The sequence below is a fragment of the Scyliorhinus torazame genome, chromosome 19 (genome assembly GCF_047496885.1).
Source record: "Scyliorhinus torazame isolate Kashiwa2021f chromosome 19, sScyTor2.1, whole genome shotgun sequence".
Lineage (NCBI taxonomy): Eukaryota > Metazoa > Chordata > Chondrichthyes > Carcharhiniformes > Scyliorhinidae > Scyliorhinus > Scyliorhinus torazame.
Window position 1 is genome coordinate 72,975,961 of NC_092725.1, and position 27,496 is coordinate 73,003,456.

General features: G+C 47.5%; 1 protein-coding gene across 2 annotated transcripts in view; it reads left to right on the forward strand.

Annotated features, from left to right (window-relative positions):
- The window catches only part of LOC140396215 (proline-rich protein 5-like), a 174,045-nt gene extending 147,983 nt beyond the window's left edge, over positions 1-26,062 (forward strand). For both annotated transcript variants that reach the window (XM_072484532.1, XM_072484531.1), the window contains exons 8-9: positions 21,130-21,268; positions 21,991-26,062. In XM_072484532.1, the coding sequence (XP_072340633.1) occupies positions 21,130-21,268; positions 21,991-22,583 (732 nt within the window). In that variant the 3' untranslated portion in view covers positions 22,584-26,062. The remainder of the gene's footprint in view (positions 1-21,129; positions 21,269-21,990) is intronic.
- Positions 26,063-27,496: the final 1,434 nt, after the last annotated feature.

A 27,496-nucleotide genomic window follows, 5' to 3' on the forward strand; every position in this document is an offset into this window, starting at 1 on the left:
AAGGTATTTTGAACTTCCTTATGCATTGGGCTGTCAACGCCGTCATCCAGTGCAGCTACCATCTCTCTGGAAATGGTCCACAGTCGTGTTCTTTTAGCTGGTCACTCCAGATGGCTTTGCAGTTGTGTTGCCACTTTGTCACAATCAGTTCGTCCCATTGAGCTTATTTACATTCCTTTCATATTTGATTTGATTGATTATCACGTACCAAAGTACAGTGAAAAGTATTTTTCTGCTTCCAAGGGAACGTACACAGTACGCACATAGTAGACAGAAAAAGAATAATCGACCGAGAACATTGACAAATGGTACATCGACAATTGGTTACAGTGGGGAACATGGGGCCAAACAAAGCAAATACACAAGCAAGAGCAGCATAGGGCGTCGTGAATAGTGTTCTTACAGAGAAAAGATCAGTCCAAGGGAGAGTTGTCGAGTCCTGTAGCTGTATAAAAGAAGCTGTTCCTATGTCTGGATCTGGATGTGCGGGTCCTCAGGCGTCTGTATCTTCTGCCTGATGGTAGGGTCTGGAATCCTCTTTTCTTTATCTGCCTCCCTCATTGGCTATAATCAATAGCAAAAAAAGCAGGGAGAAAATGCGTCGCATTGGAAAATCCGCTCAGTTAAGTCAAAGTGTGAGGAACGGGTCAGCAAGATGAATGGGGAGAGTTACCCAAGTAAAAGTGCTGTATACAGATGCAGCTTAAAGTGCATAATGTAATAGCCATTTCAGAGTTAAATATTTCAGTCTGCATAATCTTTAGAAAGGGCAGGGAACTGGGAAAGGGAGGGTGAGTTGCGATGACACAATTGTGCTCAATTCTTTCCTCCCTCGACACATTTACACTTGCCGCTGACATTCTTGATTGGTGATTGAGAGCAGGAATCGTAACTCTCTTTTCCTGAGGCTACCTGCAGTGGCTCTCTCCCTACCACAGGAAGCTAACGGATTTGGCACAGGGCAGGGATTAAACCTGACACTCCCCTGGTTTGTGTGAGTGAGCGATTTACTGGATTAATTTACTGAACTGTTAAAGTGATGAGACTTCATCATGCTATCTTTATTCAAGGATGCGTTCTTTCCTTGTAGCATACAAAACTGTTTTTTAAAAAATAAATATGTTTATTCAAATTTTCCAACAAAATTTTTAACGAACCCCCCCCCCCCCATTACAAAAAGAAAGAAACACAAACACAACAGTCAAAAATTATACAAAACTTTTACACTGGGTTTCCCCATATACAGTATCCCCTCCATATGGCATTCAAAGGTACTCATAGGGAAGCCCCCGCCACCCACCCGAATTTCCCCCCCCCCCCCCCCCCCCCCGAAAGAGACCACCCCACCCCCACCCTTGGGCTGCTGCTGCTGTCACCTTCCCACACTGGAAGCCATCGAACAATTGCCATTGCTCTAGAGAGCCCAAAAGTCCGTTCCCGGCGGGAGCTGCCGACCGTGCGACCTACCTAGGCATAGCTGCAACCGGAAGTCCCATACAAAACTGTTAATCAGCATCTGAAGGTTTGCGAGGTGTATCGTAAGATACAAAAGGATCTATCTTTTCGGTACAGAAGAAGCAGGTGAAGCCGTGGGTGCACTCTTAATAGATCACGCAACCGCGCTCAAGGAAAGTTCCTCTATGGTCTTAAAGTTTAAGATGTCTGTTCATGATTTCCATACTGTACAGTCTGGTAACTTCCCACTGCTCGTTTAGAACTTCAGCACAGTCCATGGTTTCCAAGTCGGTACCCAGACTTTAATAAAGGTTTTGTTGTGCACTGCACAGAGGCACTTATTTTCTCAGTACATCCAATAAAGCAAGTGGGTAATCTATTATCACTATTTTCTTGACTAATGTCTAACGTTCATTATAAATTGGAATCCCTGAGATTTCAACATTTTTTAACAGTATACAACTGTACAATCACTCTCGACCTATAAGGAGGCAGTTCCTATTTTAATTACTGTTTGGTCACCGTACAATTCTATCATTTTTGCTTGTAATGCTTTACAGCAATGAGATAGAATAAAGCTTTCCGACGAGGAATTTGATAAATTGAAATATTCCAGTAGAGTAGCACCATCCTTTCTTAAAATAAATTTAGAGTACCCAATTCATTTTTTCCAATTAAGGGGCAATTTAGTGTGGCCAATCTACCTACCCTGCACATCTTTGGGTTGTGGGGGCGAAACCCACGCAAACACGGGGAGAATGTACAGACCCCACACGGACAGTGACCCAGAGCCGGGATCGAACTTGGGACCTCGGCGCCGTGAGACAGCAGGGCTAACCCACTGCTCTCACCATCCTTTTTAAAGCACCACTGAGACTGTGATTAAAGTAATTGTAAAAATGGCACTCTCCTTCCTTTCATTCATAGTCCAATTGACTGAGAGTAAATTGACTGATGTTCACGTTTCAAAATCTAATGACACAGCCCCTTTCAGACTGAAATGGCCCTCAAACAAGATGCAGACAGTGAGTGCCTGTTCTAATGGCCTGGAAATGGCATGTGGTTAGTTGCCAGTTAAAACTTCTCCCATTTTATGAGATCTTCACCAATCTCAACCATTGCAGAGGTCAGATGAGGCTGTGTTTGTTTTATCCTTGCAGTCTGTTGGTATTTGCAGGACACAAAGCAAAAGTTTAATTTGTGTAATGTTCTGTTGCAAATATATTTTTAGACTCTGCAATTTTCTCGAGCCACGTGTGATGTTTGCAACTAGGGTCCTTCAACATTTGGGGACTTCCTCAGAGTGGCAATTGTTGTCAGATTTTCACTCTGTACCCACTTACCTGCACTAAATTTCTTAAGTACCTGTCTCGCCCTACCTTCCTAATTCAGACCAGGTGAGATTCAGGCAGTGCAGCGGGTCCCTGGGTCCAGCATCAGACTCGAAAGAATCTGAGCAAAGGAGGATACAACTCCTTTTCTACAGAATTAGCTGCCTTAAGCAAGTGGGTTTAAAGGCTCCATTGAAAATAACTGGCCATAGAGAAGGTAAGTGAATGGGATTTGGGGTGTGAGGAGGGGTTGGACATCGTTTAGGGAGGGGGGGGGTGGGGGAGTCTGACATCGGGAGGGGTTGGGGTCAGGGTCAGCCATCGTGGGGGGTGCCCCTTGTGGAGACCAGTCTGGGTATTTTAAATAGTTACGATGAAGTTAATGCTTTTATTTCTTTTGACACTTTCAGAGTAACTATTAGTGTAACACAGGCAGAACCATCCAAAGTTGGTGATTTAAATTGGTAGGTCAGATGTCGAAGGGAAGTTAGCATTTCTGGATGATTGCCGTGTAAACATTTACCTGGGAACCTCCGCGAGGGATTCCCCAGCACATCTTTGGGATATCCCCCATTTCTGTAGCTGGGGTGTCAGGTAGTTATATGCCAAGGGTTCTAAAAAGAAAACTGCAAAATTCTGATATCGTTGTCTACGTTTCTGATCCCTGAAGCCCTGGATGCAGGAAGTCGAAAAATAGTCGTGAGGCTGAATTTCAGAAACACTACCTCATCTAAATGTTTTTGAGGGTGTTGTTTCTTCACATGATTTGCGAACATATGTTCGGGCCTTGGCAAAGTATATATGTTTTGTAAAGAATTAGGTTTTCAGCTGTTGTTTGAGATCAAAATGAGTCTTCCAGACATCTTCGTGAAATGGGTTTCTTCAGTTTTCCCAGGGAGCAGGTGTCCACAGTGCAAATTGTGCAAGGTTAGTCACAATTGTCATTAAACTACAAAGAGTCTTTATTCAGGCACCAAGGATGGATAATGTCAGAAAAGCTACCGTAGTTCAGCACAACGTACATCTGAACATGGAGTAGCGACATGTTGGAGGCTATCTCTGAGGTATATTCGACATGCATAAGATTCATGTTAAACTTGGCCCCAGGAGTGCCAGTTATAAAAACTGAGTACAAAGGAGAGAAATTCTATCACTGTACCGCGATCATCTTTTTAAAAATTATTTATTGAAAATTTTTGGTCAACCATCACAGTACATTGTGTATCCTTTACACAATAATATAACAGTATAAATAACAATGACCTGTTTTATAAACAAAGAATAAATAATATATAACAAAAACTAAAACTAAATGGCAACTGCCTTGTCTCAGATAAACACTCTCCAAAAATATGATTTAACAGTCCAATATACAATTATCTATAGCAACGACCTATACATATTATACATATATATTAACAACCCTGAGAGTCCTTCTGGTTCCTCCTCCCCCCCCCCCCCCCCCCCCCTCCTCCCCTGGGCTGCTGCTGCTGCCTTCTTCTTTTCCATTCCCTCTATCTTTCTGTGAGGTATTCGACGAACGGTTGCCACCGCCTGGTGAACCCTTGAGCCGATCCCCTTAGGACGAACTTAATCCGTTCCAGCTTTATAAACCATGCCATGTAATTTATCCAGGTCTCCACCCCCGGGGGCTTGACTTCCTTCCACATCAACAGTATCCTGCGCCGGGCTACTAGGGACGCAAAGGCCAAAACATCAGCCTCTTTCGCCTCCTGCACTCCCGGCTCTTCTGCAACCCCGAATATAGCCAACCCCCAGCTTGGTTCGACCTGGACCCCCACCACCTTCGAAAGCACCTTTGTCACCCCCACCCAGAACCCCTGTAGTGCCGGACATGACCAGAACATGTGGGTGTGATTCGCTGGGCTTCTCGAGCATCTCGCACACCTATCCTCTACCCCAAAAAATTTACTGAGCCGTGCTCCAGTCATATGCGCCCTGTGTAACACCTTAAATTGAATCAGGCTTAGCCTGGCACACGAGGACGATGAGTTTACCCGACTTAGGGCATCTGCCCACAGCCCCTCCTCAATCTCCTCCCCCAGCGCTTCTTCCCATTCCCCTTTCAACTCATCTACCATAATCTCCCCCTCGTCCCTCATTTCCCTATATATATCTGACACCTTACCGTCCCCCACCCATGTCTTTGAGATCACTCTGTCCTGCACCTCATGCGTCGGGAGCTGCGGGAATTCCCTCACCTGTTGCCTCGCAAAAGCCTTCAGTTGCATATACCGGAATGCATTCCCTTGGGGCAACCCATATTTCTCGGTCAGCGCTCCCAGACTTGCGAACTTCCCATCCACAAACCGATCTTTCAGTTGCGTTACTCCTGCTCTTTGCCATATTCCAAATCCCCCATCCATTCTCCCCTGGGCAAACCTATGGTTATTTCTTATCGGGGACCCCACCAAGGCTCCCGTCTTTCCCCTATGCCATCTCCACTGTCCCCAAATTTTCAAAGTCGCCACCACCACCGGGCTTGTGGTGTATTTCTTCGGTGAGAACGGCAATGGGGCCGTCACCATAGCTTGTAGGCTAGTCCCCCTACAGGACGCCCTCTCCAATCTCTTCCACGCCGCTCCCTCCTCTTCTCCCATCCACTTACTCACCATTGAGATACTGGCGGCCCAGTAGTACTCACTTAGACTCGGTAGTGCCAGCCCCCCCCTATCCCTACTACGCTGTAAGAATCCCTTCCTCACTCTCGGGGTCTTCCCGGCCCACACAAAACTCATGATATTCTTTTCGATCCTTTTGAAAAAAGCCTTCGTGATCACCACCGGGAGGCACTGAAACACAAAGAGGAATCTCGGGAGGACTACCATTTTAACCGCCTGCCCCCTCCCTGCCAGTGACAGGGATACCATGTCCCATCTCTTGAAGTCCTCCTCCATTTGTTCCACCAATCGCGTTAAATTTAACCTATGCAATGTACCCCAATTCTTGGCTATCTGGATCCCCAAGTAACGAAAGTCCCTTGTTACCTTCCTCAGCGGAAAGTCCTCTATTTCTCTGCTCTGCTCCCCTGGATGCACCACAAACAACTCACTTTTCCCCATGTTCAGTTTATATCCTGAGAATTCTCCAAACTCCCGAAGTGTCCGCATTATCTCTGGCATCCCCTCCGCCGGGTCCGCTACATATAACAACAAATCATCCGCATACAGAGATACCCGGTGTTCTTCTCCTCCTCTAAGTACTCCCCTCCACTTCGTGGAACCCCTCAATGCTATTGCCAGGGGCTCAGTCGCCAGTGCAAACAATAATGGGGACAGAGGGCATCCCTGCCTTGTCCCTCTATGGAGCCGAAAGTATGCAGATCCCCGTCCATTCATGACCACACTCGCCACTGGGGCCCTATACAACAGCTGTACCCATCCAACATACTCACCTCCAAAACCAAATCTCCTCAGCACCTCCCACAGATAATCCCACTCCACTCTATCAAATGCTTTCTCGGCATCCATCGCCACCACTATCTCCGCTTCCCCCTCTGGTGGGGGCATCATCATTACCCCTAGCAGCCTCCGTATATTCGTATTCAGCTGTCTCCCCTTCACAAACCCAGTTTGGTCCTCATGGACCACCCTCGGGACAAAATCCTCTATCCTTATTGCCATTACCTTGGCCAGAATCTTAGCGTCTACATTTAGGAGGGAACTAGGTCTATAGGACCCGATGCGGGTCCTTTTCCTTCTTTAGGAGAAGCGATATCGTTGCCTCAGACATAGTCGGGGGCAGCTGTCCCCTTTCCTTTGCCTCATTAAAGGTCCTCATCAGTAGCGGGGCGAGCAAGTCCACAAATTTCCTGTAAAATTCAACTGGGAATCCATCAGGTCCCGGAGCCTTCCCCACCTGCATGCTCCTAATTCCTTTCACTACTTCCTCTATTTCAATCTGTGCTCCCAGTCCCACCCTTTCCTGCTCCTCCACCTTGGGAAATTCCAGCCGGTCCAGAAAGCCCATCATTCTCTCCCTCCCATCCGGGGGTTGAACTTCGTATAATTTTTTATAAAATGCCTTGAACACTCCATTCACTCTCTCCGCTCCCCGCTCCATCTCTCCTTCCTCATCCCTCACTCCCCCTATTTCCCTCGCTGCTCCCCTTTTCCTCAATTGGTGGGCCAGCAACCTGCTCGCCTTCTCCCCATATTCGTACTGTACACCCTGTGCATTCCTCCACTGTGCCTCTGCAGTACCCGTTGTCAGCAAGTCGAATTCTACATGTAGCCTTTGCCTTTCTCTGTACAGTCCCTCCTCCGGTGCCTCCGCATATTGCCTGTCCACCCTCCGAAGTTCTTGCAGCAACCGCTCCCGTTCCCTACTCTCCTGCTTTCCTTTATGTGCCCTTATTGATATCAGCTCCCCTCTAACCACTGCCTTCAATGCCTCCCAGACCACTCCCACCTGGACCTCCCCATTATCATTGAGTTCCAAGTACTTTTCAATGCACCCCCTCACCCTTAGACACACCCCCTCATCTGCCATTAGTCCCATGTCCATTCTCCAGGGTGGGCGCCCTTCTGTTTCCTCCCCTATCTCCAAGTCCACCCAATGTGGAGCGTGATCCGAAATGGCTATGGCCGTATACTCCGTTCCCCTCACCTTCGGGATCAACGCCCTTCCCAAAACAAAAAAGTCTATTCGCGAATAGACTTTGTGGACATAGGAGAAAAACAAAAACTCCTTACTCCTAGGTCTGCTAAATCTCCACGGGTCTACTCCTCCCATCTGCTCCATAAAATCTTTAAGTACCTTGGCTGCTGCCGGCCTCCTTCCAGTCCTGGACCTCTACCTGTCCAGCCCTGGTTCCAACACCGTATTGAAATCTCCCCCCATTACCAACTTTCCCACCTCTAGGTCCGGGATGCGTCCTAGCAGACGTCTCATAAAATTGGCATCATCCCAGTTCGGGGCATATACGTTTACCAAAACCACCGTCTCCCCCTGTAGTTTGCCACTCACCATCACGTATCTGCCCCCGCTATCCGCCACTATAGTCTTTGCCTCAAACATTACCCGCTTCCCCACTAATATACCACTCCCCTGTTTTTCGCATCTAGCCCTGAATGGAACACCTGCCCCACCCAACCTTTGCGTAGTCTCACCTGGTCTATCAGTTTCAAGTGCGTTTCCTGTAACATAACCACGTCTGCCTTAAGTTTCTTAAGGTGTGCGAGTACTCATGCCCTCTTTATCGGCCCGTTCAGCCCTCTCACGTTCCACGTGATCAGCCAGGTTGGGGGGCTTTTTACCCCCCCCTTGTCGATTAGCCATTCCCTTTTTCCAGCTCCTCACCCGGTTCCCACACAGCTGTGTCCCCCCCAGGCGGTGCCCCCCCCGCCCATCCCACCCCATGCCAGCTCCCCCCTCTCCCCAGCAGCAGCCCAATAATTCCTCCCCCCCCCCCCCCCCCCCCGCTAGATCCCCCACTAGCGTAGTTACACCCCCCATGTTGCTCCCAGAAGTCAGCAAACTCTGGCCGACCTCGGCTTCCCCCCGTGACCTCGGCTCGCACCGTGCGACGCCCCCTCCTTCCTGCTTCCCTATTCCCGCCATGATTATCCTAGCGCGGGAACCGAGCCCGCGCTTCCCCCTTGGCCCCGCCCCCAATGGCCAACGCCCCATCTCCTCCACCTCCTTTCCTCCCCCCACCACCTCCTGTGGAAGAGAGAAAAGTTACCACATCGCAGGATTAATAACATAGAACTCCTCTTTCCTCCCTTTTTACCCCCCTCTTCGCCCCCCATACTCGCCCCACCACTTTGTTTCAAACGTTCTTTTTTTAATAACCCGCTCATTCCAATTTTTCTTCCACGATAAAAGTCCACGCCTCATCCGCCGTCTCAAAGTAGTGGTGCCTCCCTTGATATGTGACCCACAGTCTTGCCGGTTGCAGCATTCCGAATGTTATCTTCTTTTTGTGAAGCACCGCCTTGGCCCGATAAAAGCTCGCCCTCCTTCTCGCCACCTCCGCACTCCAGTCTTGGTATATGCGGATCACCGCGTTCTCCCACTTACTGCTCCGAGTTTTCTTTGCCCATCTAAGGACCATCTCTCTATCCTTAAAACGGAGGAATCTCACCACTATGGCTCTAGGAATTTCTCCTGCTCTCGGTCCTCGCGCCATCACTCGGTATGCTCCCTCCACCTCCAGCGGACCCGCCGGGGCCTCCGCTCCCATTAACGAGTGCAGCATCGTGCTCACATATGCCCCGACGTCCGCTCCCTCCGCACCTTCAGGAAGACCAAGAATCCTTAGGTTGTTCCTCCTCGCGTGGTTCTCCAGCGCCTCCAGCCTTTCCACACATCGTTTATGGTGTGCCTCGTGCATCTCCGTCTTCACCACCAGGCCCTGTATGTCGTCCTCATTCTCGGCAGCCTTTGCCTTCACGACCCGAAGCTCCCGCTCCTGGGTCTTTTGCTCCACCTTTAGCCCTTCGACCGCCTGTAATATCGGGGCCAACAGCTCCTCCTTCATTTCCTTTTTGAGTTCTTCCACGCAGCGTTTCAAAAACTCGTGTTGCTCAGGGCCCCATATTAAACTGCCACCTTCCGACGCCATCTTGGTTTTTGCTTGCCTTCCTTGCCGCTGCTCTAAAGGATCCACCGCAATCCGGCCACCTTCCTCTCCTTTTTTCATCCGTATCCAGGGGGGATTCCCTTCTGGTTCACCGCACAGTACTTTTAGCCGTTAAAATTGCCGTTGGGTCTCTTATTAAGAGCCCAAAAGTCCGTTCCACCGGGAGCTGCCGAAACGTGCGACTCAGCTGGTCATCGCCGCACCCGGAAGTCGCTACCGCGATCATCTTAAATAGCATAAAGTCTCTTGCAAAATGTTTATAAGCCATTAGCAGAGAAGCACTCGATTTAATTATAGGCCGAGAAATACAAGTTTATGACAGCTTGTACTTCAGCTGTTTACAAGTTCAGTTGTTATAGTTGCCAACTGTTTGCTAACTTGAGTAAGCAGTCAGTGGTTCTGACCTCCATCAGTGCCCCAAATGAAAACATATTTCTGCACATTAAAAATTGACTCAGTATCCAATGGGCGGGATTCTCCACTCCCGCGCAGAAGTGCCCACGCCGTCGAGGTTCACGATGGCGTGAAACGGCCCCATTCCCGACTGATTCAGGCCCCGACAATGGGCTAGGATCGTGGCCGCTTCATCTATCCAGGTCTTGTCGCCGCGTAAAGGCGGCGCCACATAGATGACGCGGCCGGCGCAGCATAACTGGCATCACCCGCGCATGCGCCGGTTGGCCAGCGCCAATCCGCGCATGCGTGGTTGCCGTCCTCTCTGAGTCCGCCCCGCAAGAAGATGGCGGACGGATCTTGTGGGGCCACGGAAGGAAGGAGGTCCTCCTTCAGAGAGGACGGCCCGACGATTGGTGGGCACCGATCGTGGGCCATGCCACATTTGAGGTACCCCCCGGTGCAGGATCCCCCAGCGTTCCCGCGCTGTTCCCGACGGCAGCGACCAGGTGTGGACGGCGCCGGGGGAACCCGCCGTTTTGGCCTGACCGCTCGGCCCATCCGGGCCTGAGAATAGTCATTTTGGGTGTCTCCGGCGATTCTCCGGCCCGCGGAACTCGACCGGGCCATTCCCGCCGCTTGGGAGAATCGCAGGAGGGCGTCGGACCGGCGGCCCGGGAAATTTTGGCGGCACAGGCGGTTCTCCCAACCGCCGCGGGAGTGGAGAATCTCGCCCAATGTTTGCCCTCACACTGTGCAAAAGTCAGGAACGCTTGCAGGGGTTAAAAACTGAAGCATGTTAGCTTAAAAGTTTGATCGGTATATCTCCACACTGTGAGCCATAGTTACATTCAGGGTCAGGGGACACGTATATATTGATGTGCTGCATGTGTAGAGATAAGAGAAATCCTTTCAAATCCATAGTGAACATGTTAAATACTTGAAAGATGGTAGTTAAACCTGAAATAATCATATTCTGGCCAGTATGTACTCAAATGAAATTCTTATTTCAAAATTGAAATATATTGCTAGTCTACCTTTTTTGTGTGCTGTAAATGTTTTTCCACCATTGTAGGTGCTGACTCTGACAAAGCCATTGTGACAGTAGATCCTTTCAAGCAGAATTTGGGCTTTCCACCATTTCTATTGCAATTGGGTAGTTGTGGGTTACTTTGTTTGACCTCTCTTGTAGAAGGTTCAAAAACAGCTCAGATTCAAAAACAGCTTCTTCCCTGCTCCAGACTCCTAAACAACCCTCTTATGGACTGACCTGATTAATACTACACGCCTGTATGCTTCACCCGATGCCGGTATCTATGTGTTTACATTGTGTACCTTGTGTTGCCCTGTTATGTATTTTCTTTTTCTTTTCTTTTATTTTGATGTTGTAAATGATCTGTTTGAGCTGCTCTCAGCAAAATACTTTTCCCTGTACCTCGATACACGTGACAATAAACAAATCCAATCCAAGATATTTGCATGGGCGTAGCAGTATTTTCAGCTGCAAGCCGGCCACATTTTGCCTGATCCACCTTAGGCATTATTGGCTGTCGCTAACTTTTGGTTGGTTCAATTGGCTCTGTTTTATGACCTTTGCTCTAGAGTCGCCAGGTATCTTTATGATACCGCCACGAGGTTCAAGTTCGAGTAATGATCAATAACTCAATACACCAATTAGTAAGATTCAAATCAAAGCACATTTATTATACACAGTAAATCGCTACTCATGCATAAACTCTACTTTCTAAGCTATTTCTATCACTAACAGGCCAATACTTAGCTTCGGACTGGCCCACCAGGTCAGGGGAACAAATGGCCTTTCGTTCGGGTTCTGAGTCTGCGGGATCAAAAGCTGGTATGGACTGGTAGCTAGGAGCGCCTATCTCGTAGCGAGCATTGTCTTGAAACTTACATTCTTTGGAGGCAGCTGGACAGGGCACTGTCAAGGGTTGGTTCGTGTTGCTGAGTGACCCTGTCAAGAAGGACGATTTGAACTTGGGGGCTTTACTTTGTAGTCCCCAGGGACTTCTTCTTTCTCTTCTTTTCTGTTTCTGGAGTCTGTGGGATCAAGCATAGTGTCTGTCACTACCTTGTTTTAATATCTCGTATGATAGCCTGTCTGTCCTTTAGTGCCAATTACTCCCTTTATAATTGGTCACTATGTGTGACTCCCTCATTTTTTTTCTCCAAAAACCGAATTTCAGGACAAGACACACTTACAAATACTGAACCAGTGCGAGCCGTCTCGCAGACTGTGCGATTTACCATCCATTTGTTTGAGGATGTAAATAGCATAGGGATGGCAATCTAAGGGTCGCCTGAAACAAAACACAACTTTTTGAACGAAAATTGCCAAAATGAGGTGCGTAAAGGCCGCGACCGGTAAGATTTGGATGGAATTCCCGGGTAGAACGGCGACCAATGCCGTGTGTTCTCTACCCGAGGGTAGCTGACCAGAGAAGGGTCCTCGGGCAGGGCGGGTCCCAATGCCGTTTCTCCACTGCCTGAGCAACCGACAAGAACGGGCAAGAAATATAGTCATCGTGGGGGGGTTGCCATATTGGTTCTTCCTTTGAACCAGAAGGGCAGTTACGAACGGGGGTCTGGCAAGCTCTGAGGTTTCTGCTGATGAGCGTGCTGACAAGTTCTCAGAGGTTTCGGCCGAAAAATAAGGCGTGGGGCCGTGGAAAAAATTTCCGATTTCACAAACAACATTTAACAATAACACTAACAGACAACATTAAACATGCTGCGGGTTCCCTCAGAAAGGACACCGTTTTCTCCCGAGCGGTTCTTTTTTAAAACATCATCTGGACACCTCAGTTATCGGTTGCGAACAGGGTCGCAAAGGGGTTCTCGTTTTGGGAGTCAGACTCAAAGTCGTCATCTTCTCCCGGATGCCAAACTCTCGAGTGTATCAGGGCGGATAGGGCTGCATGGTGTGATTTGGGATCCCTCTCGTCAATCCGGACGAGTCTGTATGAGTTATCTCGGTGCCAAAAGATGGTGTCTAGTTCTGTGGGGACAGAATCGGGGTCGTCATTGTAGGTTGGTGGTGGGGTTTGTTTAGGAAAGTGATCATGAAGGGATCATTCGAATCGTGGTCAGATTCGCTGGGTGTGGGTCCTGTTGCATGGGGATAGTAGGGAGGCGTGCTGTGGCTATTGTCCGAGTCACAGTCGCTGTCGCTGCTGCTGCAGTCTGTGGGGTTAAGTCCGTGGCTGGGCTGGACGTGTTGGGGGAGGGTAGGGTTACGTTGGCTGTGGGTGGGGCGTGGTCTGCTGCATCGAGCATGACGTGATGTGCGTGGTTAGACTGTGTTCCATATGCCTTAAGCTGGTTGATATGGAACCACGCAGTCTTTCTGTTGGGATACTTTACTTTGTAGACGGAAGGGCTTACTTTGTCCGCAATGGAGTACGGACCCGAATATTTAGATGACAGGAATGTGCTGGGGTTGTATACGGAGAGCATGACTTTCTGTCCTACACTGAACTCAGTCGCATGCACTGTCTTATCGAAACAGGCCTTGCTCTGTTTCTTTCGTGTGCCTAATCGTGCGGCAGCTGCTAGCTGAGCCGTTTTAACATTCTGTACCAGTTCTACTGCTTTCTTGTGTGTGAGAGCCGTCACTTCGGAGCTGGTCAAATCTAATCCCAATAAAAATTCTGTGCCTTTCATGGGCGTCCGGTCATGAGGGTGTGTGGGGTGTAACCTGTAGATGTTGAAACCGTATTTCGCAAAAACATCAGCGCAAAGGGGAGGACTGAATCCCAAGTGATGTTGTTTTGCTGGACCATTTTTCTGAGGGTGGATTTTAGGGTCCGATTCCTGCGCTCCACGATACCACTTGACTGGGGGTGGTATGCTATGTGGAATTTTTGGGTGATTCCAAATATCGTGAGGACGTTCTTCATGACACGTCCCGTAAACTGGGAACCTTGGTCGGATTCAATGCTGCGGGGGAGTCCCCATCTCGTAAAGATGTGGTGGGTTAGGATCTTGGCTGTGGTCTTTGCCGTGTTCGTTCTGGATGGGAATGCCTCTACCCATTTTGTAAAAGTGTCTATCACCACGAGTACATATTTATAACCATTCCTGCAAGGGGGTAATGGTCCAATACAATCGATCTGGAGGTTAGTTCAGGGGCCGTTAACGGGTCGGGTGTGACTAAGCTGAGCCTTTTTGGCATATCTGTCCGGATTGTTCTGGGCACAGATAAGGCAATTCTCAACGTAGTGCGTTACATCTTTTAAACTCGGCCACCAACAGAGCTGCCTGTAGTGGGATCAATTCCCTGATGTCCATGACCGTCATGGAATAAACAAATCAGTTGATTCCTGTCCTGTTCAGGAACCACATAAGGGGTGTCTTTTAACACCACACCGTCATGTGTGGTCAGTGCATTTCTAAACCTATCATAGGGTGCCGTAAATGTTCCTTTCAAAATCTCCCTGAGATTGCTATCCTGCTTCTGGGCCTGCACTAAATCCTCAATATTAGTCTGCGAGACCTGAACTGCATTCACTGGTGCGCTCTCTGGGGGTGTCCAAAAATATCCGTGCCTGGAACCTGCTTTTGCCAATGCGTCGGCTTTTACATTTCCAGGGGGGGAGGAACGATGGTGACTATGAACTTTGATGATTCCAAAGGTCCTGTTCTGTGCTCTTTCTAAAATGTGGCGGAGTAATGGTGCTGAGGGGAGGGGTTTTCCGTCTGCGAAAACAAATCCTCTTGCTTTCCACAGGGGTAGGAATTCTGTAAGGCTGTTGCAGACATAGAGGTTGTCCGAGTATATGTCTGCTGGGCTGGGGAAGGAATCTGGGTGTTCCACTATGTATGCGATGGCCGCAAGCTCTGCTGCCTGCGCGCCCAAGTGTCCTGGAAGTTTTATTGCGATTTCTTCTAGAGCGTGTCCCTGCGCGTCCTTGACATAAATGCCGCATCCTGTTATGAGCTTCCCTTCTAATATTGTGGAAGATCCATCCACATATATCCTAATGGGTTCGCACGTGTCTGTGTGCTTGGGGCTCTGGGTTGAACTACCTATCTTTCTGGGGGGTGTTTTCGCAATAAAGGGGCCTGTGTTGTGGTGTGGAGAGATAATTTCACATTCATGGGGGGTGCCTGGGTACTATAGGTTATCTGCTAAGAAAGTGTGGGTCTTGGTCCTTTTAACAGTGATGTCTCGTCCCTGCAAAAGAAGGGTCCATCTGGCTGCTCTTATTTGACTGACTGTACCGTCCTTAAGTCGTCCGTCCAGTAAAAGTTGGGTGGGGGTGTGTTCTGTGAGGATTGTGATGGGGTTCAGTCCGGCTATGTAAGAAAAATACTGCCCAGAAAACTGCGAGCAGTTGCATTTCACAGGCTGAAAATCCCTGCTCCACAGCATCTAAAAGTGTGGAGGCGTAAGCTACGGGCCTTAACTGTTCGTGCCGTTCCTGGAGGAGCACGGCCGAAAGGGTGCGGTCTGTGCTTGCTATCTCCATAGCGTAAGGGGAAAGTGGGTCTGGAACTTGTAGTGCGGAGGCTGCTATGAGTGCCTGTTTTAAAGAGTCCACAGCATCCGTATGCTGCGGAAGCCATTCCCAGGGGGCTCCTTTCTTTAGGAGGTCTGAGAGGGGTGCTGCCTTGCTGGCGAAACCGTCAATGTGGTTTCGGCAGTAGCCAACCAGTCCTAAAAACGACCGGAGGGCTGAAACGTTCTGGGGAAGGAGCAATTTAGCAATCGAGTCAATCCTTTTATGCTCTATCTCGCTTTTACTGTGCGTGATAATTGTTCCCAAATATATCACCTTGTTTTCCAAAATCTGGGCCTTTTTGGGGTTGACTTTGCATCCAATTTTCTGTAGGAGTTCCAGGAGTTCTGACAGAAGCTCGATGTGCTCTGCCTTGGTGTCTGTCTGCAGTAATAGGTCGTCCACATACTGGACCAGACATTCGGGGCGACAAAATTTTGATAATCCATTTGCCAGCTGTCGGTGGAAAATGGAGGGGGAGTTGTGGAATCCTTGTGGAAGGCATGTCCACGTGTACTGCTGATTTTTAAACGTGAAGGCAAATTTGTATTGGCACGCCTTTGCCAATGGAATGGACCAGAATCCATTACTGATATCCAAAACCGTAAAGTATCGGGAATTGCGTCCCTGCTTGAGCATGGTCTCGGGACTTGTGGCTACTGTGGGGGCTACTGCGGGGGGTGACTTTGTTGCGTTCCCCGTAATCGACGGTCAGTCGCCATGATCCATCGGGCTTTCTCACTGGCCAAATCGGGGCATTATTAGTGGAGGCTACTGATCTAAGTACGCCCTGCTCTAATAAGCTGTCGATAACTTGTGCGATTTCTCCCTCTGCCTCTTGGGGAAATCCGTATTGCTTTTGGGGTCTAGGGTCAGGTCCTGTGATTTGTACTGAACCAGTCATCCGGCCACAGTCTTATTTGTGGGTCGCGAATGCTGTCCTGTGCTTCTGCAGAACTGCCCTAACCTGCTTGTCCGTGCTAATCGTAGTCGGGTCAAACTAAAATTCGCCTACTGCGCTAACCTTGTTTGCATATTCTCCTATGGTGAGCGTTGCGGGGGCTCTTGTGGATTTTGCCATTCTCTTGACACATTGGTTGACTGGATCAAAGGATATGTTGTGGGAATTCATAAAATCGATTCCCAGAATGTGTTCTGCTGTGTGGGGCAGGTCGAATAAGACTATGGGGTGCTTGGTGGTGATGTTGCCGATTTGAATGGGTACAGGGGCTGTGATGTGTCCCTGCTGTGGGTGGCCTGTAAAGCCGCTGAGGGTGATGGTGGCTGTAGTGGGCCACGTGTCCTTTTGAAACATGGTAGAGGAATTGATTGTGGTGCGGGACCCTCCTGTGTCCCAGAGAAACTCGATGGGCTGTCCCCGTATCTTTGCTGCAACTACTGGTCGGCCGGACCTATCCCAAAGGGTGTCGCAGACCCAACTGGGGGAGCCCGAACACCGTCAGTCCGTTCCGTTCAGGTCCGTCTGATCTGAACGGGTGCTAACGCTATGTATTGGCTGTGTCCTGTTCTTATTTAGAGTGCCTGTCTGCTCTCTGTTGCTTTTGTGGAGCATTGCATTCTCTTGCAAAGTGTCCCAACTGTCCACAGTTGTAACACTCCTGTGACTTTTGTGGGGGGCTGTCCTTGCCCTCATTTACCCATGCGGGGTTCTGGTGTGTTTTAACTTGTATGTCTGCTTCTGCCTGCTGTTCCTCGGGATTTTTGTTCGTGGGATTGTTTTGTACATTGTACAGACTGCTCCCAGGTGCGGGACAATCTTTTTACAACCCATTTCTCATTATGAGCCTCCTCTGAGGGATCATAATTCGCACAAACTTTTTGTCCTGTTTCTGTGGCATGGGAGATAAGGGTGCAGGTCCATTTAGCCATGTTGTCTGGGGACAAATGGGCGCAGTCTAAGCCTCCGAAAACTGCTGCAAAATGGATCCACAAGCTTCCAGCAAACGCTGTGGGGTGCTCGGTTTTCTTTTGCCTGCACTTATTGAGGCCATCTACGGGGTCACCCCTGTTATACCCGATCACGTCTAGGATCGCGGTATGCATTTCTGCAAGGGTGCCTCCTCCTACATTCTATGGGTCGGGAAGGGCTGCTATGACCGAAGGGTCTAAACTCAAAACTGTGAGCTTTACTTGCTCTCGCTCATCCAGGCCATACATGGTAGCCTGCTGCTTTACTCTGGCAAAGAAGTGGTGGGGGTCTGAGGTGGGGAGCAACGGTTTGATTTTATCGCACGCGTCCTGTAATTGGGTCACTGTTAAGGGGGTGGTGTGCAGAAATTCCGTGTCATCCGATGTGGCTGTGCGGTGGGTGGTGACTGGGTTCATTGGAGCCTGAACTATCTGCTCTGGGGGGGGTTGGGGCGCTTTTCTCTTCTGGGGCTTTCCCTGCGCACATGTTCCCTGAACATATCTCTGCGCTGTCTCACTCAATTCTTCCCAATCAGGGCCGTCTTCCTCATCTAACTTTGATCCAAAGGTTTCCTGGAATCCTTTTTGAACTGAAAGCAGAGATTGCAGTTCTGCAATCTGCTTCCGGCATTTCGTGTGGTCTAATGAGCTTTGTCTTTGCTCCATGGTGGTAGCATGGAGTGCTCTTTACGCTGCCTTCAGGTCACTACACTGCCTCTGTAATGCCTCTACCTGCTTCTCGGTTTCCTCTCGTACCAGGACTGCACGTTGCGTGTCCTGATGGGCCTTTTTGCACTGAGATTGGAAGCTGCTTAGGTGAGCCAGACAAGACTGGTGTGCCCTCTTGGCATCATCCACCTCTGTCTTTTGCTGCCAACTTCCTCCTTAACTCTACGTTCTCTTTCTCGACCTCACTGACACCGACCTTGCTCATTCGATGTATGCCTTCCATCTCTTTCCGGAGCGTCCTAACGACCTCCTCTCTGTCTCGCAATTGTGCCAAACAGGACATGATTGCCATCAGTCTGCGAGCTTTTCCTAAGCTGCTCTTGTGAATCTCACTCAGGTTCTCCCACCAAGTATGTCCTATACTCCCGGGACCTGTTTCCTCATTTTCACAGAATTCGCTCCAAAGGGGCCATCCTTTCCCTTTGAGGTACTTTCTGATTTCCTCTTCCCAAACGGGACACTGTCCTACTCAACTGCTGGTCGCTGCGACCACAAATTCTTTGGGGTTCATGAGGCGTTACATTGCCTGCATTGCCATATTTCTTATCTGAATGCTTCTCTTGAAATTGAGAACAAGGGGTATTAAGGCGGTGCTGTAATTACGGGTACGGCTTTTGCTATTTTCCAAAATACAAACTCCTGACAGTTTTGTCGCGACAAAAAATATATCCGTATTACCTTTATCGCCCTGTTAATTACGCATGCATTAACACACTTCCGAATTATGGGGATTGATCAGAACTGCTTGAACACTTGTGGTTTTTCTGTTCCCAATTGGATTTCTAATTCAAATTTTGGGTTCTCCCGGAGTGGTTAAGCCACTTCTAGATTGGGTCCCACCGGAGTCGCCAGTAATATGTTGCTAACTTTTGGTTGGTTCAATTGGCTCTGTTTTATACCATTGCTCTAGAGTCGCCAGATACCTTTATGATACCGCCACGAGGTTCAAGTTCGAGTAATGATCAATAACTCAATACACCAATTAGTAAGATTCAAAATCAAAGCACATTTATTATACACAGTAAATCGCTACTCATGCATAAACTCTATTTTCTAAGCTATTTCTATCACTAACAGGCCAATACTTAGCTTCGGATTGGCCCACCAGGTCAGGGGAACAAATGGCCTTTCATTCGGGTTCTGAGTCTGCAGGATTCAAAAGTTGGTATGGACTGGTAGCTAGGAGTGCCTATCTCGTAGTGAACGTTGACTTGAAACTTACGTTCTTTGGAGGCAGCTGGACAGGTCACTGTCAAGGGTTGGTTCGCGTTGCTGAGTGACCCTGTCAAGAAGGACGATTTGAACTTGGGGGGGCTTTACTTTATAATCCCCAGGGGCTTCCCGCCTTTCGGGGCAGACCTGGTTTCAAGTGATTGGACTTCGTTCCAATCGCTTGGTTCGATTTCTCCATTACTGGAGCTGTTCCCTGATCGTTGGGCGGTCTTTAACTGTCCGTTAACCTCTTTTGTGTTGGCTCCTGCTGGCGCCGAGGAGTCTGGGCTGGCTTTGTTTCCCTCAAATGTTTCGATTGTTCCTGGGAATCGCTCATTGCTATGTAGATGGCTGCTACATTACTATGCAGATGGCTGCTTGTATCAATGCTGTCTGGGCTTTTGCAGAGTCTAATACACCGTAAACCTGCACCTGCTAGTTTTTGCCTGTGTTGGCTGAATTTCCCTTCAGCCTTTGCTGTTCTCTATTTTAAGTCGGGAAGTGGCCAACTCAGGTGGCTACAGGGCATGTTTTCGCCACTCCTGCACTGTTAATGAACATTGCAGATAACTGTTTCGTGCAGTCTTTAGCATAGCAGTGTGTCATCCATCCCAGTCACTCTAATCCCACACTAGGTGAAAATAAAGTCATGATTACCTCAAACATCACAAATGCAGACTACATGGCTGCAGCCTCCTCACTTCTCCTTCAAGCATATTCCTGTCATTCACGTTCTCTGCTGCTCACAGAGAAGCTCAACTGAAGTCGAGAACTCCCTCTGTGGAGATGGTGTTACAATCACATGAGGAGGGCTGGATGTTTGGCTGCCCTGATTTACCACTCCAGGTCTGGCTGCCACAGGGTTATGTTGTGAATTTAACGAGGATTTGCTTTGCCAATGCTGCAGGAGTCCCATGATGTACGCTTTCAGATTATAAAGAATTAAACAAACATGTTTTCTGAGTTTAATTCAAAAAACAAGGTAAGTTTATTGACCCTACTTCCAAATTTAAAAAAAAAACTAGATTAATTGTAACCCTCATTCATACGTCACACATGTTCTATAGGCTCCCCACACACACTAATGCAGATGTAGAATACAAGTGTAGACTTAAAGATTTTTTACAGTTTGTGAAGAAAATAAGTAAACAAATAATAATCTTTATTGTCACAAGTAGCTTTTACGTTAACACTGCAATGAAGTTACTGTAATATACAGTTAACTGTCCTTTGGCAGCTCTCGATACTGCTGCAACCGCTTTGTTCAGTTGTCTTCCTGGGTGTAGCTGTTTGTAGTGGATTTCCACTTTGTATCCCAAAAGATCTTGGTTTGCAGTAGATTTTCTCTCCAATATCCATGCGCTTTTCTCTCCAATATCCATGCGCAATACATCAGAGAAAGAGGGACAGCTCTTTCAAGCTTTCAGTATAAGCTTCCATTCTCTCTGCTCTGACTTGGTAAAAAAATTCTTACGGTGAAATCTTGCTGGCTGTATATTCCAGAGGAATTTGATTGTCATGTCTGCTGTAGTTATTATGCTGTAAAACAGGTAATTAAATTCATCTCAAACTTTTGAAGAATAATAATGTAAAAAATCAGTTTTTATGCTCCTGTGGAAGTTGAGTGTTCCTTTACATCCCACTTGGGGCAGAATTCAAGTTATATTCTGCTGGCTGGCAGTCTTTCCATTATCTTAATGGGATTACAGTTTATTAAAATTCTTTTAAAAATACATCCTTCTAACGATGGTAAAGATACATTTTTACAGAACTGTGACATAGAGCATTGTATGCAAAAACAAAGCCTTCAATAACAATGATATTCTCCTCCATTCTCGACAGCAACAACAAACTTAAGGGGAAAGCCTAATTCAATTATCAGTTTTCTCTTGTTCAGAGTTACGCATGGTGACTCAGCATGGCCAGTCTAGTGAACTGACTTCTTTTATTGCAGGGAGTTCATGAATCTAAGGGTGCATCAGGGGATTACCTGCGGTTGGAGTTGCTGATACAGAAGGTGGTGTCTCCGTACCTGGGAACATACGGTCTGCACACGGGGGGCGAACATGTTACACACTCGGCATGTTTTCTGGGTAAGATATTCATAACCAGGTTTCCATCACAAATGATAAAATATTGAGAAAGGGGGAAAAGTAAATTATAGAAATGTACTGTTGAGTGCTTTTGGAAGAGATATTTGGAGAATACGGTTATTCACTGGATATAAGGTATAAATAAAGATATTAACGTGTTTTTTAAATAATTTGGTCATGACAATGCTATTCACCTTTGGCTCTTGGGAGTCTGTTAACAGGCTAATGGTATTGTATTTATTGTGTAAGACAGGTTACAATAGATAACCATAATCTGGCTTTCTAACTTCTGTCAATACTCAGCAAGCATAGAGGGGACCTAAAGAAAAACAAACTGGATGATACTTTTAATAAACAACTTGTCATTTTATGGTAATAAAATTGACTTGTTGAGTGCAAATAATGCAAGAACAAATTATTATTCCAGTCGACGAAGCTACATCATAGCCTACTTTATCATTTCAGTTCCAATGTCTCACTGAAACCTGAAGTGTTGCTGAGACCTGTCAGGCCTCACTCGTTTGAACTGGCATTCATTCATTTTGTCTGTCAGAATTGATCCATTTCAATGGACACCATTGTGTATGCTTTAGTGAGTTTGCAGTCAGGTTTGCTGTTTATTTCCCCTCCTAAATCTCAATCTTGGCAGTAGCCTTGCTCGGTTTGTTGACTACTGTTGTTGTTGTTGTTAAAAGGATCAATTATATATTTCTCTTTCACAGAGAAACGATTATTTCCACGCTGTTCCAAATCAAGTGAAATTCTGACGAAGAATCCAGTGGTCCGCTCGAAGAGCTACAACAACCCGATGTTGACCCCAGTCGCAGAATATGAAAGCGAAGGGAGTTTGGTCAATGGCACCAGTATCAGAAGACACTCTGTATCAGAAATGACGACTTTCATCGAGTCTGAAGGCTATTTAAATCTCAGTTCCTGCGCCACTACCCCGACTATCGATCCAGTGTCTGTCATGACTGCCACAGCAGCACGGAAGCACTTGCCTGGAGAACAAGAGTGTGCTAGCATACAAACCATAAATGAACTTCTCCAGTGCAAGACTAGGAGCGAACCCATCATCAGCCAACAGCAGGATTCTTTCCAACTTCAGGATCACAGAGTTGACCAAGGCAATGCTTTCAAGTTGTCAAGTAGCCCCTCCTTGGTACATACGGCCTCACCCAGTCCTGACAGCGCAGGGGACAACATTTTGGAATCGATGGGTACAGACTCTGAGGGGATTTTTCTTGACTTTGGCCACAGATGTTCAGAGACACCAACATACAGCAGAGAGATGAGCAGACAAAGTGTGGTGTGACATTAAAAGCAGCAAAACTAATGATGTAGTGCTGCAATAAAAGAGATCCCCCCCCACAATCACAACTTAAGCTGCCACTGTTGCACTGCCAGTTTTTAAACACTGACATGTTTTTAAATTCGAACTGAAGTGGAAGAACATTTCTGAGGCACAAGCTGAATTGGATGTATGAGCCAACAAATGCATTGTTAAGACCAGCAACATCTAATATCTGCATCAAATTTACTTGAGCCTGAGACACTTTTTTTTATTGAGAGACAATTTAATGTGGCCAATCCACCTACCCTGCACATCTTTGGGTTGTGGGGGTGAAACCCATGCAAACATGGGGAGAATGTGCAAACTCCACACGGACCGGGATCGAACCCGGTTGCACGGCGCCATGAGCCAACAGTGCTAACCACTGCACCACCGTGCCGCTTTCACGCTCCCCTTCACCTGAGACACTCTTGTTTTAATTTATATATTAAACGGCAGCACCACATCCCATCCTGAGTCAGCATAAAAAGAGACAAACTCCTAGTTTTCCTATTCCCCTTGCTGCTCCATTAATCTGTGAGTTTGCAGGGCTGCAGGCTGCAGGAGTGTTTCTCTGCACAGCTCCCAATTAATATTCCTTTGGGTTACGGTGAGTTAATACTTCCCCTGGGTCCACGTTCTTGCTACATTTCCAGTTCATGGCAAATTTACAGAGAAGCAGAGCAGCAGATCTTAAGTGACAGAAAGAGGGGAATGTTTTAATGAAGTCACTTTTTTTAAAAAAGAAAACAGATTCAAAGAGTTATTTTTCCTTCTTCACAATCATAGGACCGTGGAGTACTAAGAACCAATGGTGTTGGTTTTAAAAATAATACTCCGATGTTTCCCAATTTAGACATTTTGTGAATAAAGCGCATTCAGGTGTCAGGTTCCTTTACCCATTGCACATCACAAAAGATGCCCTCGTTTACCATGCATGTCACACAGTGTGCAGTGACTCATGCTTTAAGCCTATGATTTGTGGAAGTTTTTTAATGCTCAGATTTATGTGATATTTAAGTACCCTTCTATCTAGATAAATCTATTGCATGAATCATGACAATTAAGAAAAAAAACTCGAGTGTTGAGACTGTGATTAACATCAACTGAACTGCCCAGGAAGTTTAACACCAGGAGGTATCTGAGCTGTTAGTGTTCGAAACTTTAGATTCCTGGTTAGAAACTGCCTGCGGGCAATGTCATGATCTGCATTAAACTGATTTCATGAATGGGAGTAGTGGGACTGAGGAATTGACATACAAGGGAGTCCTGTACGAAACTCCAGACTTAGCCAGCCATTCATTAACAAGGGGCAGCCCAGTGGCACAGTGGTTAGCACTGCGGCCTCACAGTGCCAGGCATCCACGTTCAATTTGGACCTTGGGTGACTGTGTGGAGTTTGAGCGTTCTCCTTGTGTCTGCGTGGATTTCCTCCTGGTGCTTCGATTTTCTCCCACAGTCCTCAGATGTGCTGGTTAGGTGGTTTGGCCACGATCCATGCGCAGGGTAAAGGTGATCGGGAGGGGTGTGGGCCTAGGTCGAGTATCTTTTCAGAGGGTCGGCGCAGAATCAGTGGGCCAACTGGCTCACTTCAGGGATTCTATGGAAAGATGGAGGTATATGCTCTGATATTTCCCTTTCCAAGAGGTATCAGGTTCTTCTGTTTGAAGTGCTAATTTTATTCTGCTGCTGTAGTTTGAAGATTCCCTGTTTCAGTGCCGAGGAATCCTGCATGGAATACCCAGATGACAAAGCTCTAAATCCCCACGCACAGCAAGTAACCAGAAATGGGCCATCCTTTTTTATCCTGCCAGCATCCGCAAAGCAATATATCAAAATAACCGGGATAGTTTATTAATCCCTAACACAGGAAATCTGAACGCAACCAAGCATAGGTTCTGCTGTCCAATAAATGAGAGCAATTACTAAAGCAATAACAGGGGCGGCACGGTGGTGCAGTGGTTAGCCTCACGGCGCTGAGGACCCAGGTTCGATCCCGGCCCCGGATCACTGTCTGTGTGGAGTTTGCACTTTCTCCCCGTGTCTGCGTGGGTTTCGCCCCCACAACACACAGATGTGCAGGCTAGGTGGATTGGTCACGTTAAATTGCCCCTTAATTGGGGAAAAAAAGAATTTATTTTTTAAAAAGCTAAAGCAACAATTGTTTGTTAATGCAGCAGTGGGGAGCAGTTGGGAAGTGGTGTGCGTTGATTACCACGCACGCAGGCAGCACTTTACCATCCCATCCCTGTAGAATCATAAAATCCCTACAGTGCGGAAGGAGGCCATTCATCCCATTGAGTCTGCACCGACCATCAGAAAGAATACCCCACCCATGTGCACTCCGCCCCCCCCCCCCCCCCACCACCCCCTCCTCCTCCTCCCCTTCATAACCCCATCTAACCTTTGGGCAAAGGACAATTTAACATGGCCAATATACCTAACCTGCACATTTCTGGACTGTGGGAGGAAACTGCAGCACCCAGAGGAAACCCTTTTCTTGGAGGTTCTAGATTCAGAATTTTTTTGGACATAACTTGACTTATTTTTGGTTTGTAAAGGAACCCCTAGAACAGCACATTTTATATTTGTCCTCTTCTATGTTGTTCTTTGTCTAAAGATGTTGACTGTTTTCTCAGTATCAGACAGCCTCCGACACATAACTCGTTTCAGCCTTCTTGACAATAGAGGCAGTACCGCCAACCTTACCAACCAGTCTCACCAGTTCTAGATGGTACTCAGGAACAGAATCTCGAGTGGACACTATTACACCAGTTAAGATCATTTTGCTCTGCTGAGACTGGAGATCAAACCTGGGGCTCTCCTGCTTCGTGTGGCTGCACTTGTTCACTGGGTAAACTGGCGAGCTATCAGCAAAGTGGGTCATGGAGTCTTGATGCCATTATTAACTGTGTGGGTGTACACTTAGATTTTGGGAACTCTTGTTTCTGTTGCCCGTCGCTAGTTTATTTTGCTACACTGAAGATGCATGGCTTGCCACTCACCCAATACTGTAGAAATCTGTTACAAAAGTAAATGGCAGTAGAGAACAGTTAACGGAGAGTTTTAAGAAAACCTTTGCTTACTTCCATTGCATTCTACAACATTTGCTCAGCAGAGCCATTGGATATAGGTTATATGTGTGTTTTCCTTAATGTGGATGCGCTCCATTATGAGGCTTACATACTTGTATTTACGATTGTAAACTATTTGTAGATATAATATCACAGAAGATCCATGAGTATTAATGCACAGTACATTTTACTTAATTTTCTTTTAAGAATTGTCTGGTTGATCAGCACATTCTCTGACAACTGACTTCACTTGAGTTTGCCGTAGAGATGACCTGCCTGTATTATATATGCTGTTTTATCATGCGAAGTGCAAGTTTATTGCTTAGGCTGTAACAGTCTAAAGATTTATTTTTATTTAACAGATGAAAGTAAAAATATCTCCCTTTACATGTGTGTTTCATGTCATTTTTTCCCTCTTTCATGGTTCATGTTAGAGTGGGTACCCTCTGCACTCCAGCAAAGTCTTCCTTCGAGGAATGTTCATAGGCTACTTGGCCATGGGGGATACTGTTAAATAAAACACGCGCACAAAAGTCCAATTTCAAATATTGATTAAAAGTAATGAGGATCTGGAAAGCTGACTGATCTTTCCCCTCTTTATCGTAGGGACACTGGGATCAATTAATTGCTTTGCCACTACAGAGTAACATGCACATAAAAATCTCACTATCCCCTAATTATGTTTGTTTTGTTGACTTTCCATCTTTGATTTTTTAAAAAAATATTTTTATTGAGGCATTTCCCTCCTCCCATCTTGCCTTCCCCATTTTAACCCTTTTATCTCCTGCACCCCCTGCTGACGCCTCAATTCTCCTCGAAGAAGTCGATGAACGGCTTCCACCCCGGACAAACCCAACAACCGACCTTCTTAAGCCGAACTTGATTTTCTCCAACCTTAGGATCAACGCCAGGTCGCTCAACCACACCCCCAGCTTTGGTGGCTCCGAGTCCCTCCACTCCAACAAAATCCCCACTCCGGATTATCAGGGAGGCAAAAGCCAAGATGTCAGCCTCTCCCGACCCCGGGTCTTCCGACACTCTCATCCTCAACCTCAGACATTACATCTGCGAACCATTGCCAGAACATGTCAGTTTCAGACATGCCCAAAACATGTGAACGTGGTTCGCAGGCCTCCCCACACGCCGCGCACACCTGTCCTCTACCCCCTCAAAGAACCTGCTCATCCTGGCGACCGTCATGTGCACCCTATGAACTACCTTAGACTAGATAAGAATGAACCTCAGACACGACAAGGACGCATTCACCCTCCGCAGAGCCTCCTCCCACAACCCGGCCTCCATTCCCCCCTCCCCCCACCCCAGTTTCTCCTCCCATTTCCGTTTGACTTCCTCTAGCGGGGCTCCCTCCCAGTCCATTTGCTCCTTATAAATTTTTGACACTCTACCATTACCCACTTCTTCCCTCGATAGCATCTTATCCTGTAATCCCAAGGGCGGTATACCGGGAAAGGATGGCACCTGCTTCCTCACAAAGTTCCGGACCTGCAAGTATCTAAACCCATTCCCAGTGGGCATCTCGTATTCCTCTAAACTCGCAAAGCTGCCCCCCACAAACAGGTCCCCAAACCACTCAATCCCTGCCTGTCGCCACCCCCGAAACCTCACGTTCAATCCCCCCCCCCCCCCGGTGCCAACCTGTGATTATCACAAATCGGTGCCTGCATGGAGGTACCTTACAACCTCAGGTGCTGATGCCACAGCTCCCATGCCCCCAGGGCCGCCACCACCATTGGGCTCGTGGAGTACTTGGCTGGCAAGAATGGCAGAGGCGCCGTCAACAATGACCAAACTCGTACCCCT